General features: G+C 40.6%; 1 protein-coding gene across 6 annotated transcripts in view; it reads right to left on the bottom strand.

Moving 5' to 3' along the window:
- Nucleotides 1-22,211, bottom strand: part of gramd1bb (GRAM domain containing 1Bb) — a 67,918-nt gene that overhangs the window by 42,790 nt on the left and 2,917 nt on the right. For 2 of the 6 annotated variants that reach the window (XM_068316790.1, XM_068316791.1), the window contains exons 2-3: nt 5,004-6,196; nt 218-307 (exon numbers count right to left, since the gene is read on the bottom strand). In XM_068316790.1, coding sequence (XP_068172891.1) covers nt 218-307; nt 5,004-5,416 — 503 coding nt within the window. In that variant the 5' untranslated portion in view covers nt 5,417-6,196. Of the gene's footprint in view, nt 1-217; nt 308-5,003; nt 6,197-12,704; nt 12,916-22,211 lie in introns of those variants that run through there. The other 4 variants (XM_068316789.1, XM_068316792.1, XM_068316797.1 and 1 more) reach the window with 4 other exon arrangements.

Here is a 22,211-nt window from a genome sequence, read left to right on the forward strand (position 1 = left end):
TAAAAGCCACATTTAAATATACAGCAGGTATGCACCCAGGGCTGTGTGCACCTATATAAAATGGAAGCGCCCCCTGATGGAGAACATACGCCAAGACACAGACTGAAGTGACCAGAAATGATTAAGAATCAGACACCATCAGCCTCTAGTTCTGGTTTTCTCATCCAGCCTTTGACAATCACATCTCAGAATGAGGCTAATGAGGATCATCACTCACCTCTCCTCACGTATTAATGGAGTCAAGAAGCGACTGCTGTCGTCCTCATGGCTGCTCTGCAGGCTGCTTTGCTGACTGCTCTGCTGACTGCTGCATGGCACATGAAAGACAGATGAAGTTCCAAATCAATACGGACCAGCTCAATCAAACTGACATGTGACACTTTTTCAAAACCTAATTTATTATTCATTACTTAAATAGCCCTATTATGGCATATTATCCATTGCACACAAAGAAAAAAATCATCAAAACAAGCACTCAAGAGACCGTTTTTAACATCTAAAACGTCCTTCAATGTTATGAAGCTCATTATGTTAAAAACTCACAGTATCAGCTGTTTCTGCACATTAAACCACAAAAATATCTCACTTGTTATTCTGAAGACATCTTTGTCCTTTTGGCTCACGGTTGAAAAACAGTTCACCATGCACATACCCAGAACTAACACAAGAGGGGGGTATATGACACAGACTATGGAAAAGGTAACGTGTAAGAGTGTGGCTGATGTATTTACGAATATGGATAAAAGAAATACCTACAAAAAAAAAAAAAGTTATTCTTTTGGAGAGATCTGGTAACCAATCCAAAACGAGTTAGCTTATATTTGCATATCATGGATGTTATTTAGTTTGACTTGTACACATGTCATAATGTCTTCTGCTGTCAATCAGTTATAACTTATAAAGAATAAAGTCCTCTGTCTCTTCAGGCTGCTCTAATACAAACCAAGATGACGCAGTGCTCCACATCAAGACCCAAGGGGATGCTGGGATTATAAGAAAAGGCTTATGAGAGTGGAGATACTTGTAGTGCAACATACTGTAGAAGTACTCTGAAAATATTTTTTGACTCAATGATGCAACTATTTAACCTTGAATTGAGTCTTGAAATTGTATTTTTTTAAGTGCAATGATGTCAAAGCCAATAATGTAATAACAGCCGATTAAATAATAGATTTGCCCTTTTTGAAATATAATAAGGCCAATAACCTACTATTTCTGGGCAATAATGTAATAAAAGTCCTGGATTGATAACGTTGTAATTTTTGGCTAAGGTTTATTATTACGTTAGATTATTATTTCTTTATTGGCCAGTTATTACGTTATTGGCCTATTACATTTCAAAAAGGGCAAATTTATTAAATCATCAGCTATTATTATGTTATTGACTGTTATTTCGTTATCTGTTGTAATGATATCATTGGCTTTCACAAATGAAAACATCTTGTCAGTTTTCATACATTTGTGAGCAGAATATTTACCAAACTGTCAGGTTCTACATTAGTAAATAAGCGGAAAGCAGTGACATACAGTAGGGGAAGGTCCAAAATACGTATATTTTATTTCAGTGCACAAGCCTTTTATTTCATTTGGTCTGAAGGCAGATAAAAATGGAGTCAGCTTTACTGGATTTCATCCCCTTTTGAAGACAAAACTACAACTCAAAATTGAGCTTTAATGTAAATAACATAATAGCTGTCATTATCCGTAATTTCTCAATGACACGGTGGAATAAAAACACCTTTTATTGCCAGTTTAGATGCATTTGAACATCGATTTGAGTGAAGATAATTTCACCTTACAACTGTCGCACCTTCTGACCATCACATGTGAGCATATATCAGCTGACAAAAAGAACATTTAGGGTAGGGATTATCACACAAGCTCCATCCCTTTCTCTCTCGGCTAATGATGTCTCTGCAGCAGGTAAAGAGCATCTGCAAGCTGTTCTCTCGGGGGGGACGGGACAGACATGTGTGCTGCAACGGCAGATGTGACGTTTCTTTCTGGGTTTATGAATGTTGTTTACTTTTAAATTTTGCATCACATGGACAGAAAACAGACACATGACTGCACCAAATTATTCATCACTTGCACGCAAACATAACAGCGAGAAGGAGAAACCAACCCCCTACCCCCATCAGTTTTAGCTGGACTCACAAGAACAAAACATCTAAAGCACAAACATTAAATGTATGATGCAAATCAGAATTTCTCTTGCATATTTTGATTGTCTCATTCTTTACACCCACATTGCCTTTAAATATTTCATTAGTGCTGAAAGTTGCACAAATTTATTGTGTTTAATGTTTAAATACATAGCGAAGAATCATTAATTCTCCACTTAGACTTGATTCAATGAGCATTTTTCAAAGAACAGATGCTATATTGCCCCCGGCTCTGACTGTAATGTGGGAATTACCAGCAGACACACAATATTAAAGTCAAAAATGAAAATAATTAAGTCAATTCTCCGTGTCTTGCAGCTATTATAATGAAGCACTCTGAATAGTTGTCAGATATTTTAAAACATTTCTACAAACAGTAAAACTATGAGATGTCCTGATTTGAAATATTAAAATGTTTGCGCGAGCTCGCTGAGAGATGCCTCAAAATAGCCCTGCTCATATCAGTCGGCAGAGCAGCAAATTCCAGCTTGTCTGGAAGCTTCCGCTGTTCTGAACCACATATCTTCTGCACCACAGATAATGAAGGAGAGGCAAGGTGAGAATGATGGGATTGAAATGCCAGAGTGATTGAGGCAAATAAATGACACAAGCTGTGAGGACTGAGCGGTTGGAGTATTATTGAGAACGAGCTCCTCGTTGAGGTCAGATGAGGTCAAAGATAAAATACTCTCATGACAATACAATAAAACACAAGGTACAGCATAAACGCTGCTAGATTACTTACATTATTTTAATCTGTTGCCACGAAGAGAGTTCCATGCTAACAGTGTTCACACTACACCGCAGTCGGTATTCCATTAACTAAACGTCTGACCATGTCTGTTCATTAACTGGGCGCAAAGAAACAGGTTTCAAGCTGTTGATTTATTCATGCATTCATGAGTGAACAGCATTCAGAAAAGAAAATACTGAGCGGCAGGTGAACGCTTATAAAACAAGTGGTAGCAAAAAAGCAAAAAGCAAACACTTAACACGACCCGGGAGAAAAACGCCAATTCAGCAACTTATAGTGAACAGAATCCGCAATGCCTACAAGCTTTGGTGGAGGTCAAAGGTCCAATGTGTTGCTTAACAAGGAGAATTGAGGTTGGAAACACTCTAGCGTAAACGCTCCTTTGGCCTGACACAACTCTTTGAAAGTTAGTCTTCAGTTACTAAACTTTTTAAAATGATAATTTAGTTTCAGCCGATGACAAACGTGATCTCATGACAGATACGTAGACGAATATACCCAGTTTAAGGAATACATCCAGTCGTACTCTGATTTGCATATTCATTTTGAACCACCCTCACCTTCACGCCTGCCAGATTGAGCTAATAACATAACCGAACAGAACCCATGTGAATTTTTTATGTCGAGCTCCTTTTTATATACCACATACATTGAGTAACAAGGAGCAGCTTGGGGAGGATTATGTAGTCTTAACGCTGTAGCACTATATTAAGATGGAAACCATTTGTTAGAATAGCCACATTAAACCCTGAGGGGGAGCCAGGTTGAACACACGATGTGGTGGATAATGGCAGAATGAAGGATACTGCTGCCGTTATGCACTCATGCCTCCAGAGAATCGGTGTCTCCTTTGCAAACAGTAAGGAACTGACAGGGTGATTAAGGATTCAGTGCTGAACAGGTGTCTCATTCCAGTGTTGACTCTTCGATGGATAGATATAACTACTACCCAAAAAATGGTTCATCTGACAGACGCACTCGTCATAGGTGGACAGAAGATACCATTATTTAAAAAAAAAAACAGATAAAAGCGGGCCATGTTTGTGACTAATTAGGAAACAATGAAGGAAGCAGACTCAATTTATCCAACTCGATATAAGCTCTGAGCTCAGAGGAACCAACTCTGGACTCTGATGTAAAATAACTTCTAATGCAAGAATATAAAGCCCAAAACATACATGGGACACTTTATATCCACATAAGCTAACTTACAGGCTCATGAATTGATTTGAGCAAGTCTATTGAAAAGATTCTATGAACTTGTTGGGTTTACTTGAAATTTTCATCGTACAGTAGATCCAGATACTGTGAGAGAAGAGGATACAGAAGACAGGGTTAGATGGAGGCAACTGATTCACTGTGGCGACCCCTGAAGGGAAAAGCTGAGGATCCAGATACAAACAATTCAGATCTTTCTCATATATTCATTTCCATTCAGCTCCCACCCAGCTTTTGCTCACATCAGTGAGGAAGGTCACTTCACTGATATTGTTAAAATAGCTGATGTTGACGGGGTTGATACAGTTATTGACCCTGTCACCTTTCCCCTAAAGACACCATTGCTTACCTTAGACATGTAAAAGGACGCCTAATCATTTTGTTAACCCTGTGACCTTTCCTCTAGTGCTGCTGTCATGCAGTATCTCCAAATTCCTTCATTTTAAACCCTAAATACATCTAGTCTGTAAATTGAGATTGTAATTTTATACAAACTACTGACTTGAGTCATCGGAGTTTGAATGTTGTCCTAAAAGTTGCTCACTATATACTTAGTAGCCATCTACAAAAAAAAAAAAGACTGCAAAAACTGTTGAATTAGCAAAGACTCAAGAGAAATTTCTCTGAGGCCAACAGTTTAATATTTTATCTAGTTTTAGTAGAGTGCCTACAAAGCCATCGCTGCAATTATCTTTTGCATAAAATGTGTGCGGTCTTTATGCTGCTCGCTGTTGAACAAGCATGAAAATACAACTACATAGGAGCTAAACACACATTAGTGCAGGCAGCAGGAGCCCTGAAGCATCAAGGAGGTATTAGGTAAGAGGTGGGGAGGGTAGGGATGAGAAGGGTGAACCCGTACCAACCTGCTGTCGCTGCCTTGCTCCTTCTTCTCTCGGACTTTCAGCCACTTCCTCAACAGGAAACGTTTGCGTCGTGGAGACGCACTGGGAGTGGAGCACCTGGACCAGGAAGAAGGGGCGTCTTCATCGCTGGACGGCGTGATTTCAATGGAAGGCAGCTGGAGGTACTCCTTCGAACCGGAGCGAGCACGGGCAGAAAAGCGACCGACGGTGAGGCGATCCTTTTCGATCTCCTTCTCGCTGGGCACGTTCCTCATGCGCCGCATCTTGAAACGCTTGCGGCGGAGTGTCGGGGTCGAGGAACTGGACCGCATGGAGCCGTCAGACACGACTTGACTTCCTCCATCAGAGTATCCTGGAGCATCGTTTGGGACGCTCACCTGGAGCGAAGGGGGTTTAAGAGTGTCATTCATCATCCAGACTAGTTTACCAAAATGAAAATATAACCCCTAAAGCACTTCGTTTTTCTAGATCCTTGGTTGCAAAAGTTCTTCTGTTGTGTCGTTCAAAGATCAGCTTAGGGAAAGTTGAGGCTTTGTGTTGAAAAGGTGAAGATCTTCACAACCTTTGGTGGACCTCAGACAGCCCTCCCTCTTTTTCTTGTTTGCTTTAAAGCCCTCTTCACATCCAGGCCAATTCACTGAAAGACTAGCTCAGAGGTCCTGACAGCAGATATCTTGGACCTGACCAAATCCTGCTGGTGTTGCTCTTCAGCTGTTGGCCGATCCGTATCAGTTCAGCGGCCAGTTGACGAACTACGAACAGTCTTGCAGCACTAAAGTCTGAGGCTGGGGAGGAGAGGGCTGGATTAGATAACAAAGGGGGCTTCTGTTCCCAGAGCAGGAGATTAAACATGTATAAGGACCGTCAGGGAGTGTAACACAACTCCTTTGCAGGTCCTCCCCCGGGGTTTGGCAAGCCAAGTCGACAAACTCACGGACACATGGCTAGGCTACTGTCCAGGCTGCCAGAGCAGTTACCTTAGTGGCTGCTGCTGGTGTAAAAAGTAGAAGGCACCAACTGTTAGCACTTTGAATATCGATACTGTTGTGATGGTGAGGCTGGGGCAGTTGTTCTTCGTCAGTTTGGAGCTGCGGTAGCAGAGGAAGACATGGCCGACCCGGGTTGAACTAGTGCTGGAGGCAAAGGTCCATTTTGTAACCATCAGCGATTTGCTGTCCCAGTGAAGGTAATGCCTACAGGTTAGAGGAAGGGGATAGGATTGCAAGGTACAAGCAAGGCTGAGGATGATGATGATGATGATGATGACTTAGTTGAACAACCAGACACACATAATCCATGATAGCCAATCATGACTGGATCACAGGCAGCACTTCTGATGGGATGTACAAACACAAATGCCACCGTTCAAAGGCCTGAGCTTATCCAACCCAACCACCTTCCTTCTCTACAGCATGGAGTTTATCCAATACCTTTAACTACTCCATCGATTCCTACAAACACAACCAGAGATAATGGACAGACAGTCTCTGCACACAAGAGATATCTGAGCGGGGACTAACTCCCGTCTGGGTTAAAGGGCACCAACAAAAAGCAGGACATCTACTTACATGTGCTCCTTTTAGAACACCATGCAGACCATTTGTTCATATACAATGAAAAAACTTAACTGACTTAATTCTAGAGTTCAGTTTAAGCAATTTTCCCTTCGGGAGATTAATAACGGATTCTGATTTAGGACAAAAGTATAACAATATTTTTTGTCAATTTATTTTTTATTTAATCTGGATAATCTGGGTAGATCCATGAATTACCATGACAGAGGTTTTTTTTACCTGCATTTTTTATCGGTTTTGAATAATCTTCTTGGAAATAAGCGGACAGGGTGGGTAAATAATGGATCCGATGGGTTCTGGAGTAGATCTGGGTAAAGAGATGGATCCACTATTCCCTTTTCACTGACTTTAATAGAGCCATAAAGGCGGTCATGTTAATGAAGCAAATGTTTTTTTTCGAATCAAATTCAATCCTTGGACAAACTATGTGCTTGTGTCCTCATCTTTGCTTAGTGTGTGCTAAATTAGTTTTGCAGCCATCTTCTCAGATTATGTGAACCATGTTAGTATTTCTCAGGAATATTTCACAATGCACTTGCCACAAGCTGACGTTTACATGTCAGAGGAAACTATTTTTAACTCCACCTGCACACAACTGTATATGAGCACTGGCATCTCAACCAGGACTCATCGTCTCATCATTTATACAAAATGGCAAAAACATCTGACTTCTTACCTGACTTTGTGGCTCTAACTAAACTCATTTGCTTATCTTTTCCTAATATTTTTTTTTAACCTTCTCTTCCTCAGATCCATTCATTCCACTCTGCATCAGACACATTCTGGAAAGCAGTCTGTTCTCTGTGACCTGGTCACCTGTCATAAGATCTTACTTTGGACATTTTCTCTAATTCATCTGTTAATCCAACAACTTCCGTTAAAACGTTCAAGTTGTCTCAGAGTTCTGAGTCATGGCTCTGGGTCCCACCCTGTAGTAAGAAACATAACGTCACAAATTTGATGCATTTCCGTTGACTTCTGCCTGATATAAAAATACAGCCTTAGGGTTTTGACAGAATGTTCCGGATTTGAAAAGCCTTTACTAATAAAACAATATCTCTGCTTTAAAAGCGTTATAATAGTGTTATAATTGATTTGGAATCTGAAGGAATGTGATGTGGACTGTAAATCCAAACTTTCTTGCTCATCTGACTCACAAAGGACAGAAGATATGCTAATCTAGCCTAAAGGAAGCAAAAGCAATAAAGGTTTTTTCATAAATGGGAGAAGTGAGAGGAGGGATCATCTGGGGTGATGAAGGATGATGAAGATGAAGGCTCTGATATCAGTATGCAGATGATGATATAAGGACAAGAAATCATGTAAAGCATTCTGGAGGTTACAGAAGCTTTGAAACCTGTATTTATCTGGGACCTTTTAGCATCATTAGCTAACGATCTCTCTTCCTAAAGGTCTTCTTTGTCTTCTTAGGCTTTCATTCCACTACTTAGGACGTTTGGTCAAATTTCTTTAAAAGTCTTCACGGTATTTCATTTGATTTAAGGGACTGGATTATAATCTGTAATTTGGTGCACTGAGTCACACAACCACAAAGGACTCCTGTTTCATTTATTTCTTTGATTGGATCAGTTGAGTCAAAACCTGAAGGAAAATTATTACCTCTCTAATCTAATTTTGAAGATAGGCATATATGGGTCTAAGGCCCCGTCCACACGATGACGATTTTTAAAAAAAATGCAACTTTTTAAAAACGCATCAAAAACGATTTGCATCCACATGACAGCGTTTTCGAAAAGAAATCTCCGTCCACACGTAAACGCACACCCAGCGTTTTTAAAAAAAAATCCACCTCGGCCAGCGTTTTTAAAAAGTTGCGTTTTCGTTCCGGATATCTGCGTTGTCGTGTGGACGGAAGGCGTAAACGCAACAGAAAAGTTGCGTTTTCAAAAAATCCGTCATCTTGTGGACGGGGCCTAAGACACAGTAATAACCTTGTTCTAACTAGTCATAAAAACAGCTTGAAATGATTAGGAATGATCAGCACAATATTTGTTTTTAATAACCCTCTGAGGCACTATAGATAAACCTGTACATTCAGGCACTGCCAGTCAGATCCTACAGGATTCCCTTCAGATTCTGCTTTCATGAGTTTATTCACAAATATTCACCTCCAAGCAACTGAACCATGAGCAGATATTTAGTAACTAGTAGTTTTAAAAAAAAGATGTTGAAGATTTATACTCAGTAAGAACAGTAAGACTAATATCAACCTTCATAAAGTTAGGCAAAAAAAACATGGGTCTGATTCAGTATTACTGAGGATCTAAGCGAATGCACAAAGCCTCTGACCTGGAGGCCGAGGGAGGAACATCTTGCATTATTGAAGGAAAGGCAGCGTTTTTCGTTACAGTTTCACACGCTGTGGCTTCAGGTCGTACTCCGGCGTCGCTGAGCGCCACTTAAAGGAATAGCTCATGAAGTCACTCTAGTCAGAGACAACATTCATACATCTGTGTAGCCACGTTAAAAACACCGCCCACATCACACAATGATGTTTAAAGATCTGGACATCTTGTGCACTTTGCCTTGTGTACATTCGTGAAGACCAACCACAGAGAAGCTTTGCTGTTACAGCTGAGATGGAGAACACATGTTTCCATCACTGCGATGGTGACACAGCGCAGAACAGAGCATGTGACGGTTTGACTTTCATGCGTCATTACTGACTATCAAAGTTCAGCACCGCCGTTTCCCTGCTTCTCTATTCTTAGCATCCTGTCGTTGCCAGCCCAATGTCAGACCATGGGTGGATTACAGAAGCATGCTAATGCTGATTAAAATACCGTTCATGGGAATACGTGCGGTGAGAAGTACTAAATGATTTCTTTATGTAGACATCACACATGGAGCATCCCAGGACTGAGAAACCAGAGAGGTACGAATAGTATAAGAACAAAAAAAATGCTGCTGATGTATGAACAATTCTACCTGTATAGATATGTATCAATCAAAATTGTGCAAAACATACACCTGCAAGCGATACTGAGCGTTGCCATGAAGCATATTTTTTTTGCGGAATTCCCTTTCAAACCCAAATTAAAGACGGGTGTTCTATTTGTACACTTTTGTCACTGGCTTTTGTATCAGAACCTGCATCAGGTCACCACCACCGAAGGGTCTTGATAAAGAATTGTCGTTAAGGTTTGGATCATTTAGAGACTGTTGTGGCCAGGAAAAAGAAAAGCACTTTGCATTACATTCAGCGAAAAAAAACAAACTTAAAATCCACAGTTTAGCTCATTGTTAATATAAAACACGATAATTCGATGTGGCAAAATGGCACTTTAGTAATCAGCTGGCAGGTTCTCCTCAATGTCCCACAGTCTTCATCCTAACAAGCTGCCTCCTCCTCTTTGGTTCACAACTACAGAGACCCACTGATAAAAAGCCAGAGCTTTCATCTCTTATTTATACACACTGTCTTCTAAAAATATCCTTTCACTACAGGAGTGGGTACAGTCTACGCCACGCACAACACAGTTTGTGGTGTAACGTATGAATCTGCCCCCCTTTTTAAGCTGTATTGGCGTCACGGCTATGATGAATAGGAGTCCAGACAAAGTGAATTAAAAAAAAAAAATCTACCTGCCTGAGATTGGTCAGTTACATAATGTGAGTGGCTTCGGTTAGGAACATGCTTCTGGAATGAAAAGTCGAGTTAAGATAGAGCAAAAAGAGGTTGGAGAAGGATTCAGCTGCATAAAATGTATCAGTAACATCTGAAGTCTAGGAATCTAGGGGGTCTCCTACTCCTAAAACCTGTGGCATAGTTTTTATTAGATGTGCATGTTCTCTTAAGCGTTCTTCTCAGGTAAAATACCATCCTGTGCTGTCCCTGCAAGCAAAAACCAAGCCCAACTCAGGAAGTGGTTATTGCGTCTAGAACCCCAGCAGATATGATACTCAGACGATTGTCACCCTGTGCCAATTTCTACTTTTCACATTTAAAATTTTACATCACTCACTAGTGAGCACCCTATACAATACACTATTTACTGAAAAATATCTTAAACATTCCTTCGTTTTTCTCATAAATGAATGAGAACTCTGATGAGAAGTCAGGCGTACCTAGATTTGTCCCAATTGTCTGACTAGGATGACTTCAGTGCACCATAAATATTTTATTGCCTGAATCGTTAATGGTTCTCTCTCTAAAATCAGCCGGATGAAACAGAAATGTCATTTTTCCATCTTTGAATGTTTGAGTAGCGCTCAGTAATGGTGTAATTTGGTTTGGTGAAACTTGTTCTGCTGTGAGCGAAGAACTCAATTGGCCTCTGGAAGTACTTAAGATTAAGTGACTATTGACGTGATCATCACTGATCATCAATCAGTAAAAGCAGACACCATGGCACCACTTTTAGGTTTCAGGATAAATGAAAAAAACAAAAAAGGCAGTTTGTTAAATTTGGAGCTCTGAACTCTGATTTCAGTAGCAATAAATATTTTTTCTTCTGCATAAGTGGAATGAATATTATTGCGCTATGATTAGACTTATACCATTACACTAACACAAACTATTGAATGCAATTCTTTGCATGACAATTAAACACCATCAAAACTTTCTAACGCATGAAGCACTAACTGAACCCCCGTTTGCCCTCTGCTCTCTCACATGAGTCAGTACGTGATGCAGCTCATGGGAAATAACCACCTCTATTGAGCTTGCACATTCACACTAAAGCCACATCCTTTAGTGGTGTTACCCGCTGATAAACGACACAAATAATAAAGTAGAAATAAACCGCAGGACCTAAATAATCTGATCAGGATCCTCCAAAAATAAAAATTGAAAGAACAGGATAATAATCCACAATAATCCTGATCATCAGGGAGTAGAAGTGAGGTTAAATCAGCTGCCGGCAGCAACACCGTCTGCTTGCTGGCTGTCATTTCCTGTGTGGTAAAGAGGCGTTTTTCCCAGGCCTGACAGCCACAGACAGCTGAGAGAAGACGGGCTGTCGGAAACCGAGAGGCTGTGAGATGCATTCAAAGTGTTTCTCCTTGAGAGAGGGAGAGTGGACAACACCGCCAGCTCTGAAGTGTTGCTTTAATCCACTTCACTGTAGAGGCTTTGTGTTTCCGTCACGTTGGTTGAATAGCAGATCAACAAAAACAGTCGCATCCCTGCATGTGTTATGTATTATACATGTTTTAGAACGACGTTTAAAATGTTCCTTTTCTCAAACAAATCCCAGTGATATGAATTAGACACGGGGAAGGAAGCAAAGCCCATCTTGTAATCTGATTTTGGCGAGAAAAAAAAGAAAAGAAGTGTGAATGTGTTTATGTTGACATTTGTGTCTTTTTTTGCTTCAAATGTCACACATTCATAATGTATGGAGGGAAAATGTCAGGCGCCATAAATCCGGGCTATCATGCCTCGCAAAGTAAATCAGAGAGCACCTGCAAAGGCAGAGTGGGATCGTGTCGTGACTCATGACCTTGTGTTGATGGGGGGGTGGTGGGGGTGCAGGTTCTCCTGCTGAGGTTCTCTACATGCATGCTGCGCTGCACGTGTGCACCAGCACAGCCGTCATGTCAAACAGCTGCATTTAAATAACAACTACATCAAGTCAGTCAAAAGCAGAAGAAAAGAAACTCCATGATGACAGCTGGATATAGTTTATAGTGCATGCAGGAAGTTAATTAATACCCAACCCCCCCCCAAAGAGTCTATGATCGCCACTACATGCAGACGTCAACCATCGGGGATCGAACTCTTCCTCATTAAATAAAGAAGACTCTTCTAATGTGGGTTTTTTGTTCCATCATGGTCAGACCCCACCCGCTGATGTTCTAACTCTTACATCCGTTAACGGTAACGCGAATAAAGTTCGGTGCGCGCAGCAGCGGCCGCATCACGACGAGTGCGTCGAAGATCTTTTTTCTTTTGCGCACGACGACGCAGGAAAATTACAGCCTTCATTCATTTATCGATATCCTTCTTCATCGATAATGACTACAAATTGTGACACCTGTTTGTTGATTGTGCATTTCAGACTAACAACAACAGCAAAAAAAAAAAAGAAAAAAAAAAAAAAGTGACGCTCAGGGAAGAAGTCTGACGCGTTTCATCCGCTGCGCTTTTTCTTTTGTTTTTTACCTTCGTCTCGACTTCACCAAACTTCCCGAAACTTCCGTCCGTCCGACAAAGTCACACCGCAACAAGACCCGCAGGAGAACCGCACAGCCCGCTGTCGTTCATGCTGCTGCAGGAGGAGGAATCCGGGGGAGAAATCGGCCCCTCGTTCCGTCTAAGTGAAATCATTGCATCTTTTTGGAGGCGGAGATCCGCAGCCCGTTACTTCACGGATGAGAGGCGCAGAGAGCAGACCACCGAGCCGTGACCTATCAGTGTCTGACCGAACACCGCAAATGGCCTCCCTTCTTTTAACCTCTTAGTGGCTCGACTGCTGCCACCTGCGTTTAATTCCCACCGTGTGCGAGTTCTGATCATTACGAATTCTTTTTTTTTTTGTTGGTAAGTTGTATTCTCTTAGGCAAAAACTAGCCGGAGGGATTTCTTCCGTTTGCTCTTTTCTGAATCTTTCATCACTAAAACAACATAATCTTAGAAATGTTTGCATTCCATATCTTCATACAGTCATGTACTACAACAGTTGTCATACAAAATTGTATTACTTTTCATCTTTTTATTCACTCCAAAAAAATATATCGGCCACAATACTTATATGAAGTCCACCAAAATGACTTTACAATAGTAGTAGTGGTAGTAGTAGTAGTAGTAGTATTTTATTGTTCCCTTAAGGAGTTTCCCTCAGGGGAATTGACTAATGGAAACAAGCACATTATTATTTTTTTACCTGACAAAAACACTTCTTTGTTATTATTTCACTTTATTTCTGTTATATACAAACCACATAGGATTCCTTTTGTTTCTGTTGCCAGTATAATGTAAAATTTCAACCTTTTACTGCAGGTAACCAACAGTCTGTGATGCAGAGTGGGTGTAGCCTCCACCCGTGGATGTCCACTGGTTAATTTCCAACATGTTGACCTCCATCAGTCTCCATCAGAGACTTACTTCTGTTTAAAGACGACACAAACAGTGAAGGTTACAGTCTGCACTGAGCTGGCATGCCTGAACTTTACCGCCCTCCCTCAGAACAAAGGGTTAAAGGTCACAGACAGACAGCGTGGGTCGTCTGTCGGTTGGTGTGTGATTATTAAATTGTGTGAATTTTTGCATTACCAGCTTTCATTCCCGGGGGCTCTCGTGCACGGAGCTCGCAAACCGCTGCTGCTGTGCGGCAGAAGCAGCACGGCTCGCGAAATCTGCGACGGGCATGAACAATGTCTCGATTCATGGGGAAGTAAAAGAGCCAGAAAAAAGGCAGAGTCCAGATGAGACAGAGACAGATCTGCAGTTATTATCTGGTTACAATCAACATCATTCACTGTCATAAAAAGGCTTCTGAATGAGCAAAATGAGGCTTCTGGGAAACTGCAGGAGTTTCTGTCTGAGATACATTCTAAAAAAGTTGCATTTTCTCAAATGAGGTTTATGTTTAAACACACTAATTAGGTATAAAGTTGTTTTTTTTATTTGTATTTAGAACATTTGTATTTTAATTGTGTGCTGTGGATTAGCTGACCAGACCCTGACACTGCCGGTTCCCCAGCCTGAAATAGCTGCTTGCTTGATAGGACTCCGGTCGGCCTTTGAGCAGCTTCTGTTACAATGAGTCAGTGCTCTCAGGAATAGGAAATCACAGCGCTGATGTTGTCTTGTGCAGCCACGGAGACTAATCCAGGTCACAAAACTTTTCAACTGCTCTCCCATTCACTGACGTCACATTAGTGCAAAACTGGGCCACTGATGAACTCATAAAACCCTGCATCAGTCATCCAGAGGGCCTCAAGCACACAGTGGCTGCAGGGTCTCTGCATATACAGTAGATAAGTACAGGAAGTGCTTTCCCAGTCAAAGACTTTGCCCTAAATGACTCCCTATATTATAATATGATTTCCCCTCCACCATACTTTGAGTCTCTGAAAGTGACATGCCATCATTTTAATGAGTTGTTCTCTTGTGGTACCAGCTCTATCCCTCATATTTATTTCCTCACAGGGTGTTTGGTATTCCACCTCCTCAAATGAGAGTATAGTCTCACTTTTTATTCCTAGATGAGACTCATCAGGCTTTAAGGTGGGATGGGAACATGTCAGAAATGCAACAGATGGAAAGGTCGGTGTTGAGGCGGGTATCACATGCACAAATTTCAAATTGCAATTTCAAGTAAAGCACAAAATTGATCTCTTCCTAAACCAAAATATGATTTGTAAAAAAAAGTTGGAAAGTCTTTGTGGTGGGAAAGTTTGTCCAGTTAGCTGCAGATTCCAAAGGGTAATGAGAAATGATGAGAAAAGGTTAATGTGGAGTTTAGACAGACCCTTTGATTTGTCACTTTTGAAATGATTGCTGATCGCCATGACAACAATGTGAATAATTTAACTGTATTGTAGAAAAGGAAAAGGTGAGAAGAGACAGAAAATTATTTTGAGGTAGGTCAGTTCACCCCTTTAGTGATTAGCTTCTGCTATTACTGACGCATCACCTGAAACACTGCAGCTTTCAGATTCAAATGTATATCTTCCGCCTGGATGCTGCACGTTGCACAACCTGGAGGCTGCTGCTGAAGAGAGGGATTAAGGGGGGAGTAATGGGAAAAGAGTGTGAAAGTATAAAGGAGAGAGATGCTGGAGGAGAGAGATAGAGTATCAGCGGTGGATGTAGGCGAATCTGTAGGCTTTGCTGTTAAAGAACTGAATGCAGACTCACATTCATCTTCAGCCTTCTATCTGGCAGCTCCATAAGAATGGAGAGGGAGGACAGCGTGGTAGTTATTTTCTACTCCTCTTCATACTCATTCAGACTCAAAGCTTTGTGCAGGATGTGAGGTAATAAATGGGCGTGTTGGGCTGAGACGGTTTCCACAGTAACAATGAATGTGTTTACTGATATATTTAAACTTCACATGATGAAAATGTGTTCACAGGTGTACTGCATGTATTTCTAGCCCTTCATCTTCCTTGCAATCAAGCTCGAATTAACAGAGCTGCAAAGAAATCCATTTATCCCATCGTGTTACTTTAGAAGCCACTGATTTTGCTTGATTGAGGGAGGTTGATTTAATTCCCCCTGAAAAGCCACAAATATCGAGTCGCAATCCGGCATGTCTCTTGCTAAAGACATGTTTCATTGAGGAAATGATTATTAGTTACTTCCGCGGTGGGTACTAAGGATTATACTTCTAAACCCCCAGAGTGAAATGATCAAATCCCACAAACCTTAAACACATGTAACACGGAGATGTGTGAACGTAAGCGACTCATGCAGCAAAGGAGAGATGATCGATCTCTCGGTCAAGATCAGCAGTATTCCTCCCCTCACTCCCCTCTTGTTTTCCCCCTCATGTACCTGGGAGCAGTTTCCTCACCAGACACACCTGTCCACTGCAGTACTTCAGCCCCAACCTGTATTCATTCTTTCATTCATGACAAAAAGTGGAAACAGATCCAGCTTCCGTTTGAGTCTTTTTTCAGAGGTTTTTGGAAAGCGGTTTGTCCGATCTTGACTTTTCTGCCACATTCCTCCCTTCCTGCCCGTTGTATCCTGAAGTGGAGTCGCTGTGAGGACCCACTCCACACACACTGACTGATCTGTAAACATTGCCTCATCTCAAAAGTTATGCTGCAAAATGACAGTAACATTTCTGGACATGAGTCAGATTTTATAAATGGATTGTATCTAGAAAGGAGGCTGACACTTAGCTCGAAGGCTATGTTACATCTAGGGTTTGTCCAGCGGTTTTTAATAAAGGGAAGATTAGTATTTGGTTCTTAAATACATTAGCCTGTGATGATTAATTGGCTTTTTTAATTATCTTGAGATTATAAACAAATCTCTAGAAGAAATGTGGACGTACTGTACAAGAAGAGTTAAATTAATCTTCCTTAAGCTGCATCGTAATTGTAGAAGTGTGTTTTTGAAAACATTAAACAGGAATTACTGATGCGGTTCTATACAAAATGGAAAATTGTGTTCGATCCAAACATCCATCTTCTTGCTGCTTGTGTTTTTATCACAATGGATTTATCTGTTCCAGTGGGGTGAGTGTGTTGCCTTTTTCTAGCAAGGACAAAAGATTCACTTACAGAATATTAAAAAATGTATGGTTTTTTTTTTCAAAAAAGATTTCTCATCAGACTGGATGACACAACCTTAAGAACCGATCCTCAGCTGACCGTTACATAAAACCAACTGCTAAGTGCTCATTAGCTGACTTTTGGTGGATTTAAACTGATCTGTCTCTTTTATAAAGCTTTTGGCAACGGCCGTCCTTTTCAAGGAGTGAATTCATGAGACACAGTTTGTTGAAACAGGATGACTAACAGCGTGCAGCTGAATCTGCAGACCGGGACAATCTGTTGTTTCCAAAACACAACACAGAAAATATTCTTTGATAAAACTGTGAAGAAGACGTGGGAGGAAAAAAATCACACTGTTGGAGACATGAGAAATGGCCGCAGCATTTAACTGCGGCTGTGTTTGTGTATTTTACACTGAATGCACAGGAGATTTACATCCACACACGTGTTTCCGACCACAATTTGAAAAATGACATAATTTGTCCCATTAAAACCAAACTTGATTTGGCATCTTATCATAAATCTCTACATCCAGTTGAAGGTTGATCATTTAAGTTTGAACCACGAGACACATTTACTCTAATAAATCTAACAGACTCAAGTATCAAAGATGACAGAGTCTGAGCTGAAATGTGTCTGAGATGAGAGACTACGTTATAAAACACTTCTTTCTTTTTTCTTGCTGGGGATGAGAGTCTGAGTCAGTTCTGTGCCCGGCGGTGCTACTTGAGCAGAGATAATGATGCCTGAATGTTTCCCCAAGTATGAAGCCTCCAGAGGAAGGAAAAGTCCTTCTGGAAATGGAGGATATGTTACAGTAAACAGTATCAGCATAATTCATTGTTGGCTAAATACAGTGATGGTGAGTGGCTGATCAAATATCAGTAGCTAATATCTAACATGGTATTATCCAGGAAAAATAATGAGCAACCTTGTTGAATAATCTATCATGCTACGCCATTAGGGTCTAATTTAAGAGTTTGCTCCAACTTTGAGAAGATGAGGTTAATCCTGCTCTGACTTTTGTTTAACTAGTGACCGTGTTTAACCTGTGTGTGTCTGCGGTGACCTTTCATTGAGGCTAGCCTGGTAGACATGATGACTTATTGGTGTTTTAACACCAAAAACCGAAGCAGCGGCCATGATTGAGGCTCGTCTTCATTATTGGCTATTTAGCTTCCTTCAGCTTTGTTTCGATGGTGACTAACAAGCTTTCCACCTCCGGCTTGTGTTTCGTCCAACACCATTTTATCAGAATGTTATCTAACATTCAGTGAAGCGTTACCAACTTATGTGGTGACTGATGGTAGCAAAGATCCAATCGTCAGGTGGCGACAGGTGATGGTACAGAGATAGCAACATCCTATGAATGATCATCGGTGTGGGCTAGTGAACTGATCTGTCTCACATGAGCTACTGAAGCACAAATAATAGTCCAGGTATTAAATGTGGATTAAGTTGCTTTCATTGAGCCTCCATGGTAACAGAACATTCTCCATCCTGCTGATGAAGATCACTGGATGCAGTCAGACTAAATGAAATGCTGCTGGTTTCTTAACTGCTGTTTCAAATTTTCAGAATTAATATTGATTTGAAAGTAATATTACCTTCTTTGAGAATAATACTTCGCACCAGTGTAATCGCCTTTTAGAATGTTTTAAAATAGGAGTAATGAACGGTTAGAGGGAACTTGTCAGTCTCCCTCCTTTAATATAAAAGTGTGCAATTATCCCTGTCATTATGCATCTTCCTCCCCCTAATGTGTGGCCCAGGTCTACAAAGAAGATTTAGTAATATCTAATTATGAGCAGTGTAATTTCAGGAAGTTGCTGTGTTAACTAAATTAGGGTTGTTTGCCAGTGATAAATTCTGCAATAACTTGTATCATAAAAAAAACAAAGACGAGAATTAATATATCATTTTTTTCTTTTTCCCAATGTGTCATCCAATTACAGCAACAGCTTAACTAGATGCTGAGAAGCTTGAAAATGTAAATCAACTTTATTCTAACTTTTAGCTTGTACATGCTATTTTTAGACTGAGTTTTGAAATATAATTATTCAGAGGAAGCAGTCCTGGTCAGCGGTGCTAGTGGAAACAGCTACAAGTAGGCAATTAGAGCCTGAAACATGGAATGGACTTGAGATAAAAGTAAATGTCAAACACATTAAGCATCTCTCAGACGAACAGCGTCAGCTCTTCAGTAGTTCGGAGAAATGCTCCACTTTGTGACCAAACTTTTTACTGAAATTTACCTGAATTAATGTTGAGCTCCGTTGAAGTTAAATGCTGGCAACAGCCGTCCATAATAAAACATTTAAATCTGAACTGACAGGTGGAAGGATGATGAAATACAAGACATCAGGGAACTAGAAACTGCATAAAAGACTTTTAAGAAGGAAAAAAAAAGATTGAATAGGGATTTTAGTTGACTTATCAGTATAAAAGCACATTAAAACAGTAAAATTTTAACAAATATGTCATTGTATGCAATTATGCCATTCTGGGGACATTATATTAAACATATGATATGTTTGACAGATTTGGGTCTGCTTCAGTGGTGCGTTGAGCTGAATGACGTAGCTGGAAACCTGACATCCCTTCCGACTCCCTTTGTGTTGCTTTCCTTCTCTCAGACGTTCACACCCCAGAGTCTGAGCCGATCCTTTCACCTGAAGGATGTGACTGCCTACCACATCCCAGTGCTTTCTGTAATTGGGTCCATTTTGGTGCTTTAACTCCTTAAATCAAGCATGGAGCTATGTAGGTGGAGATTTGCAACACACTGTTCTGCCATTCCAAAATGTGTTTGTGATAAAACCAATATCTCCTGATTTGCATTAAAGGCACTAAAAATTCCGTGACCCTTTAGGAATAGCATAAAATTCCAAAATGCACATCTCAGGCTAAAATTTTCCCCTCATAATAAAGAAGACAGTCCTCTCTCTTCTGCCTCCTTGAATCACCATTCCCATTCTCTGCTAATAAACTTTGCCACTTTAACTGAAAGGCTGTCATTAGTTCTACTAGTTCTACTTTCAATTTCAGGATGGTTAATCCAAATCTAATCCAGTAATCTAAATCTAGCCTTAGCTTTAACATCTGCTCCCGTCCTTGACATGCTAACAAATGGATGAAGATGCCTCATCTCCAAAGGCGTTCTTCAGATTGGAAAATGCCTGTATGGTTATAGATCTAAAACACACAAGATGGCAGAAACATGACTCTGCCTTCCATCTGCAATCTGAACATACTCACTACTTGCCAGTTTTTTGTTGTTAAATGGACTCTGGGTGAGCTCTCGGTGACGGGCACTGCTTGAACGAAGTAAAAACAATACAATTGTCATCCTTTCATGAAAGTATCACAGTGACAGCTGTCATTTCCAGCATGTGAGGCGCCCACCTCCTGGTTTTTGTTTTCTGCCACTCTCTCAACGTGTAGGAAGTTACAACAATCATCAAATTGGGTAAAACAGTAGTTTAAGAACAGAGCAAATAAATTCAAATCTTACATTCGCTTGAATTCGAATTCAAACTGTGTGAAATATTTCAAGTAAGTTGGGAAACTTGTTACAACATTGTGCGACACTAATCAAATGTGATTACACTTAATAAAACTCAGCATGTGCGCGCACTACTCGTCAAACTATGCTAACCCTCCGAGCGTTTGATTTTTAATCAGGTGATTAGCCAGTCAGGCTAATAAAGAGTGTTTATTAGCACAGGGATTACAGAAGGACACAGTTTCCACACAGGCCTTGACATGTGGATTTCATTAAATATGAGGCTTTAGAGCTTTAAGCACCCACAGGATGAAAGCACAAGGTCTGACTCGACACTAACGTTGAATGAAAACTTCACAAAGCCAAGAAGAAAGTCAAATTTTTGCACTGAAAGGAGATAAAATCTACTTTCCAGACAGCTGGAGGTGTCAAGATAATGATAACGCAGCAGCTCGTGGCAAAATTGTAAATGCGTACCAAAAGGATAACGATCATTCCAAAAGAAAATTGGGGCTATCGGGATTCAGCATTAAAAAAACCCCCATAAACCCAAAGTGAGCTTGAAGACGAGACAATGTAGGCAGCATCAATCAATCAATCCCAGATAAAGAGTACAGAAATGAAAAGATCACGTGGAGGATTTAAAAACTCAATTTGAACAAGGCAGTCAGAGACTGCAACATCCCGCGACACCCCTGAATTCAAAATTTTACCCTGAATATGACAGCTTTTGTTTTGTCTTTCTATCTTATTATACCTGAGATATGTGCAAAAAACTGTACAAAAGTTGAAATTTGACCTTGACCTACAGTAGTTTTCTCAAGTTCAAGGTCATCATCTCATTTTCATCCCCTTTGCTGCCCGAGAAATGTGCCTTTTCTTTCATCTTTCTATCTGCAACAGTTGTGAAGATATTTGGTGAACGGAAGAACAAACACACAAACACTGACAATGACAATACAACACCGCTTCACGGGATGTTAAAAGATTTTGCATAGGCCTATTTTATTATCTGGTTGATTTTTGTTATTAGGATTTGTCAAAGAGTGAAGATTTTCATGAAACGTAAAATGAAATGGGACTGAAGAATAACATCAACTGGAGTTGCACACACCTCCACCAGGTCCTCCACATTCCACTCAACAGGTCAAATGAAAATTCCAACAATTCAGAACGGCTGCCGTCTGGGCATTTTAAGTAAATGTACAATAATAAGAAATAATTATGGCTCCACCGCCTGCGGGAATCTAACTGTTCCTCCACTGAGTTTTATAAAAATCTGTAATTAGGGTTTGTGTAATCTTGCTAACAAATAAATCATCAGTGGTGAAAATCGTTACCACCCCAGCAGAGGCAATAAAAACAAGAAAGTAACCTGTCTCCATGGAAATATGGAATTCTGAAATAAATACTGATTGCAAAGCGAACCATGTCAGTCCTTCATCTCCAGCTGATGGTGTGGGTTTCAGTAACAGCGCCAGAGAGCAGGAGAGTGACCCTGGGAGTCCAGAGGGAGGGGAAGCAGCATCCATCTCCATTCAGAGCGTGGTCAATGAATGCTAAAAATAAACACCTGAAGCTGAGAGGGAAGGGATACCTGCAGCGTGAACACAGCACCTGCACACACATCACAAAAGATGGTGCAAGTTGTTCAGACTTTGACCAACACCATGAGTGTGTTCTGATGTTTTGAAAAATAACAAAGAGAGGATAACTTGTTCCCCCTGCATAGCTTCAGCTGCAGACCAGACTCAGTCTGATGATCGAATAAAGTCTGACATGAGTGTTGCCATGTCTGCTGAATATATAATTACCTTAATGCTGGACATTTATACTACACATTCTCAGTGCTGCAAGACTCAAAGGCCTCAATTATGATCTGGTTTATATCAGTGATGTGGAAAAATAACCAGGTTATGCTACTTGCAAGTC

The sequence above is a fragment of the Antennarius striatus genome, chromosome 6, assembly GCF_040054535.1.
Source record: "Antennarius striatus isolate MH-2024 chromosome 6, ASM4005453v1, whole genome shotgun sequence".
Classification (NCBI taxonomy): domain Eukaryota; kingdom Metazoa; phylum Chordata; class Actinopteri; order Lophiiformes; family Antennariidae; genus Antennarius; species Antennarius striatus.